The sequence below is a fragment of the Panthera leo genome, chromosome D1 (assembly GCF_018350215.1).
Source record: "Panthera leo isolate Ple1 chromosome D1, P.leo_Ple1_pat1.1, whole genome shotgun sequence".
Classification (NCBI taxonomy): Eukaryota; Metazoa; Chordata; class Mammalia; order Carnivora; family Felidae; genus Panthera; species Panthera leo.
In genome coordinates this window covers 102,415,087-102,421,123 of record NC_056688.1, presented here as the reverse complement: position 1 = coordinate 102,421,123, position 6,037 = coordinate 102,415,087, and the positions used below count along the sequence as shown (strand labels likewise).

General features: G+C 56.2%; 1 protein-coding gene across 7 annotated transcripts in view; it reads left to right on the top strand.

The window, feature by feature from the left end:
* Positions 1-566: 566 nt before the first annotated feature.
* SLC43A1 (solute carrier family 43 member 1) overlaps positions 567-6,037 on the top strand; it is a 32,586-nt gene continuing 27,115 nt past the window's right edge. For 2 of the 7 annotated variants that reach the window (XM_042905518.1, XM_042905516.1), the window contains exon 1: positions 3,667-4,761. Coding sequence is in view for 3 of the 7 variants with exons in the window: in XM_042905514.1 (XP_042761448.1) it covers positions 2,301-2,454 (154 nt within the window). In the remaining 4 variants the exon portion in view is untranslated. Of the gene's footprint in view, positions 963-1,546; positions 1,639-1,682; positions 1,742-2,287; positions 2,455-3,666; positions 4,762-6,037 lie in introns of those variants that run through there. The other 5 variants (XM_042905514.1, XM_042905521.1, XM_042905515.1 and 2 more) reach the window with 5 other exon arrangements.

The window sequence follows — 6,037 nt, the reverse complement described above, 5'->3', positions numbered from 1 at the left end:
TTTCACAGATGAGGAAACTGAGGCCCAGGGAGGTGGGGAGATTTACCAGGAATCAGTGTCTGGAAGCATCCTATTTCCAGGTCTTCTGAAATAATAATAGCAATAGCAGTAACAACAATCAACACTTGTTGCACGTACCCCACGCTGAGCGCCGGGCTCAGCATTTGACCTGCATCATAACCCTTAACTCCGTCCTTCACCGCCCCCCGCCCCCCTTATCCTAATTTACAAAGAAGGAAACCGAGGCTCAGGGAGTTTAAACAACTTGCCCAAGTTAAGCCAGGCCAGTCACTTTCAAAGTCCAGATGCAGACCTCCAGCTGACTAACTCTAAGGAAACCCATGTCATTCTGCTTCTCAGAAAACACTACTCCCAACTGCACAGTTCAAAACCGCACCCAAGCCGGCCCTGCATCGGGGCCAGTCGGCTCCAGCTGAGTCGTTCTCTGTTTTGACCAAGGATACAGAGGGCGCTGCCCAACTCGTCTGGGGGGCCCGAGGGAGAGGGCGGGGTGGGGGTGGGAATTCTTTGTGCTGGGGCGTGTGCTGCGGGGGAGTATCTGGGGACCAGAGGGCGAGTCACGTGCGCGTGAAACTAGACCTAGGGGGAGGGGAAGGGAAGGGAGCCCCCGCCCCCACCTCGGAGCGCAGCCCGGGACGGGTGTAAATACAAGAATTAACTCCGTGGATCCGCTCCGCCTATGCCCCGTCTCGCGGATCGGGGGTGCCCGGCGGGTTCCCCGCTCCCCGACTTCTTCCGAGGGGGCAGAGGAGGCAAGAACACCAGACTGCGGCGCTGAGTCCCCGAGGCGGCCCGGCCCCGGCGCGCAGAGAAGTCCGATAGCCCGTGCGGTTCGCAGCTGGGCCCGCGCGACCACGGCCGCAGAGCGTGGACGCGCCGCGAAGGCGCTGCGCTCCCGGAGGCGTCCGCGGCCGCGGGAGGCGCGCTTCCCCCCACCAGAGGTGAGCGGCGGGTGTGGTTAAGGGGGTCCCCGGCTGCGGGTCCGCTGGGAGCCCCACGGGCCGGCTCCCACCGACACTCCCAGGCTCCCCAAGAAAAAAACCTGCTCGCTCCCCCGAGCCCGTGGGGTCCCGCGGCTCGCTGTCGCGTTTCTCCAAGCGCGTCCCTCCCTCCCTTTCCTCCGGCCCCTCGGGTACTCCTCTTTCTCTCGGCCCCTTCGGCTGCACTTCCTCAGTTTGGAGGAACACTCTTGTCGGAGTTTGAACCGACCTGCGGGCGCGCGGGAACCCAGAGCCCCATTTCACAGATGAGGGTACTGAGGCCCCGGGAGCCGCGGCTGGTGCCTTCCGCCCCTCCCTCGCGCCCTTCCCCCCTTTGCCCTTCCCAGTCCCTCTCCTCTCCGCGGCATCCGTCTCCCCCCTGCCGCTCCCCACCCCCGCGCCGCCCGTGTCCCGTCTCCTCCCACGGTGGTGGCGGCGGCCGCGGCCGCGGCGGGGGGAGCTCTGGCTCCTTCCCTCCCTCTGGTAAACACACCCGCCCGCCGCCCGCCCGCGGGGAGCTCGGCCCTTATAAAGTCAGCGGCCGCGGGACTTCCTGCCGGAGCGCGAGCACCCTTCCCCGACCCGAGAGCGCGGGCTGGCTCGGATGCGCGCCGCGTGGTGGCCCGCGCCCTGCCGAGTGAGTGAGGGGCGCCGGGGCCGCCGGAGGGCCCGCCCCGGGTCTCCTTCCACGTGGCAGCTGTCTGCCTGGATCGAGGGACGGTGGGGACACCGGGCGCCCGGTGCGGAGAGGCGGAGGGCGGAGGGCCAGCGGGGGCCGGGCCCCAGAGGAGAGGAGTGGTCTTACTGGGGCAGCAGGAATGGGGGCGGGGGGTGTCTCAGGCTAGTCCCAGACTTCCCCTTCCTCCTCCTGCTTGCTTCTGGGGGTCCTTCCTGGCGCGGGCGGCCGGATGCTGGCCAGCGGTGGCTTCAGAGCGCGCCCTGCCCCTTGCTGACCTTTGGGGACTTGGGGAAGTGCGGGTTTGGGCCCGGGGAGCCGGGCTCTGCGCGTTCTGGCCTGGCTGGAAGAGCCCGGCAGCGCGCCAGGAATCTGTTGCGCTCAGACAGGACCTTCCTTGTTTCCGATAGTGGCCCGGCGGGAGCGCAGCGCCGCGTGAGCCCCTGGCACTGCCAGTGCGCCCAGAGCCAGGTCGGCGGCACCCGCCGGGAAGCCCAGGGCCCTGGGACCTTCGCGGGCAGGCTCGAGGGGTCTCAGGAGCCGCCGGGATGCGAGACCCTTCCCCGGGGCCGCCGGGGGTCCGTTTGCTCAGCGCGGTGTTCCTGTGCAGGCTCGCGGCCAGCATGGCCCCCACGCTGCAGCAGGCGTACCGGAGGCGCTGGTGGATGGCGTGCACCGCGATGCTGGAGAACCTCTTCTTCTCTGCCGTACTCCTCGGTTGGGGCTCCCTGCTGATCATGCTCCAGAAGGAGGGCTTCTACTCCATCCTGTGCTCAGGTACGCCCGAGGAAGGGCACGTCGGGCTGGGGCAGGGGCAGCAGAAGGGGAAGGTGGAAGCTGGAAAAGAACGCGAGGCTGAGCGGACGGGACGCGGGGCTGCCTAAGACAAGCACTGCGCAGGCGTTGGGACAGCCCCACTTCTTGACCAATTCAAACTTCTTCTAGAGAGTAGGTGGGTTTTGCCCCCTCTACCTCGTGTATCTAATCTAGGCTTCGCTGAATGCCAGGTATCGTGCTGGGCATTCAGACCCTTTGGCAGCTTCAGGTCTAGATCAAGATGGAGACCCCTAGAAGGAGAACAGGCACCCAGCTGGGTGAGGCATGTTTTACCAGGACTCCTATAAGGCTAAGTAAGACAAAGGAGAGCCTACAAAGTGCACTTGAATGTTAACAGGCCGGTGCCCCTCCTTTTCCAAGACTTTGAGCCCAGGGTCTTCAAATCACCATCTGCACAAAGTCTAGAAGCCTCATTTCCTCCAGGCCAGGCACTGTGGAGGGACCCTGCTTTCCATTTCAATTCCTTTGGCTTCCCTTGTGGTGTCTAATGAGGAAGTAGGAATTCTAATGCTCCTGAGGGGAGGGGAGGAGTCCAGGTCCCCTCTGAATTGTTTTCCCTGGCAACTGGAGAGGACCTGCCCTTTGTCATGTAATGGTCTTGATTCCTGCACTGCTCCTTCCGGCCTTCTCCACCTGTTTGTTTGTTTTTTAAATCAACTTTATTGAAAATTAATTTACATCACATTAAAACAATTTTTTTCTAAAAAAATTTTTTTTCTAACGTTTTATTTTATCTTTTGAGAGAGAGAGACAGAGCAAGAGCAAGAGGGGCAGAGAGAGAGGGAGACATAGAATCTGAAGCAGGCTCCAGGCTGTGAGCTGTCAGCACAGAGCCCGATGTGGAACTTGAACCCATGAACTCGAGATCATGACCTGAGCCGAAGTCGGCCGCTCGACCGACTGAACCCCCCAGGCTCCCCTACATCACACATTTTGATCAGGCTTGACAAATGTATACCCCGGGAACCACCACCACCATAATCGGTATTTAGAATATTTCCATCACCCCCAGACTCCTGCTTCCCTTTTGTTGCCCACCCCTCTACCCGTGCTTTTTAAAAATACATGTGAGAGCTTTATTAAGATATAAGTCACATACCTTATGACTCACCCATTTAAAGTATACAATTCAATAAGTTGTGCAACCGTCAACATAATCAATTTTAGAACATTTCCTTTACCCCAAAAAGTAACCCTGTACCCATTAGCAGAATCCTAGGTTTATGTGGGACAAAAATAGATTTTTTTTTTTTTTTTTTTTTTTGGAAAAGCACTTGTTACCTTTTAGTAGACCTCCCTCCATGGGGCTTCAAGCCAGGACACAGCCATTCCTACCCCTTGATCTTCTCTTCAGCTCTTCTGTTGAAGAATTTGGCCTTCACAATGACAGGCTGCTTGGGGGAGCCCTCTCCTGTCCAATACTTTGTAATAGCCTGATGGTACCACATCACTGATAGGAGCTGTTCTGTATATTTCAAATAAATGGTGTCTTCTAATATTTGGGCTTTCGTTACAGGCTTTTTTCACTTAGCATGATGTTTTCAGGGTTGTAGTGTAATAGGTCGACTTATAAGATATCAGAAAGCTTACTGTATATAAGTTCGTCTTAAACTCACCTTTCATGAATAATTAAGATAAAAGCTTATGCAGTTCCCTATTAGGGTTATCGGAAATTACTAACCACCCTATCTCGCTTCCGTAACTTCGCCTGCTTGTTAAGTAGATAACTTAGGTTGCAAAACGCTCCCCACCCCTTCTACCAAGATCTGGCCTAGGCAAGACCAACATGTAAAAAGTCACGAACTCACTGCCCCACGGTATCTTAGGTGTCTAACTATGGTGATTTTAAACCCTCTTAGAACAAAGAACTTTAAATTGATAGGTTCCCGCCAAAACTAACGGTCTGTGTGTCACAATATAATTGGCTACCGTGAAATGCTGTAAATTGTCATTGGTTAACTAAATAATGACGTACTCTGACTTGCTAAAATCCATGTAAGCTCACTGCTACCTTTGTGCGGGGCCATTCTCTGCACTTTTCTCCTTAAGATCAGGAGATCAGGTTTGGCCCGGCCGTGAATAAAATCTTGCCTCGCTTCTATTCGGCGTCTGGTGTTTCATTTGGAGGTCCCACCGAGATTCTATGACCACCCGAAATTCGGAGGCCGAAGCGGAACAGCTAGGGGAGAGCTCCCGAGAGACGTTCCTCGGCCCCGGCCTTCCGTTCTCAGACCTGGCTTAAGCAAGGTATGCGAGGCGGCACCTATTTTCTATTTTCTGTTCTCTGTTTTCTGTTACTGGACAGATCTGATTCTAGGAGGGAAGGCTGGACGCGGCTTAACTCCCCCCTAGCTGGTATCTGGTGGAGACGTCCCCAGCACCATCTGGGTCTCCGGACCCTCTGGGTCTTCGGATCCTCTGGGTCAGGCTTGATCACCCCAACCATTTGTTCTATGTTCAGTGCTCTGTGTGCCCTGTTAAACGTTTCTTGTTAACCTATCATTATCTCTGGTGTGACCCACTGTTTAACCTCCGCCATGGATCAGTCTTCGTCCAAGCCTTGCCCCCCCCCTCCCCCGCCCCTTAAATGGATCCTAAATAACTTCTCTGGTTTCAGAAAAAGAGGAAAGAACTATGGCTTTAACCTAAAGCCATCCTGGCTGCGGACATATTGCCAACTGGACTGGCCGACATTCTCTGGGGTTGACTGGCCCCCCACAGAGGGCTCCTATAATCTTAACCTTGCTTATGCTGTCCGCGGGATTTGTTATGATGTTCATCCCCACAGGAGCCATATGTTGTGACTTGGGTCGACCTAGAAGACCCACCTTCCTGGCTGAGAAAGTGCCAGAAACAGGGCCAAAAGCTGTCATCTGGCATCTCCCTTTCCCACTCCCCTTCCTCTTCTCCTCCAAACTCCAAACCCTTGCTTCCCGTCACTCAGCCTTCAAAGAGGCTTTACCCAGTGCTTCAGGAGATAACCCGAAGGGACGGACTTGTTATCCGATCCTCAGAGACCACCTCCTTCTCCCCAGACTCCAGTAGCTCCCCAGGAACCCAAAGCCGCAGGAGACCCTTTGACTAGTCCCCCACATACCAGATCAGGAGCCCTCTATAGAGGAGAACACCAGTCCTCTGATGCCCCAGTTCCCATCCTTCTTCTTAGGCAAATGGCTCCAGCTCCCGGTCCAGATGGGCAGCCAACACGCCCAACGCTTTTCTACACTCCTTTCTTCACCACGGACCTCTACAACTGGAAAACTCAGAACCCGCCTTTCTCTGAAAACCCCCAGGGCCTAATTGACTTATTGAGCTCTATTTTCACCACCCACTTACCTACTTGGGAAGATTGTCACCAACTCTTGCAGGTTTTACTGACTTCAAGGAAAGGGCCCGAGTGCCCCGGGAAGCCACGAGAGCAGTCCTCGGCCCAGACAGAATGCCTACCACAGACCTTCACAGAATTGAGCACGTTTTCCATTCCGCGCCGCCCCATTGGGACCCTAACGCGGATAATGGTAGG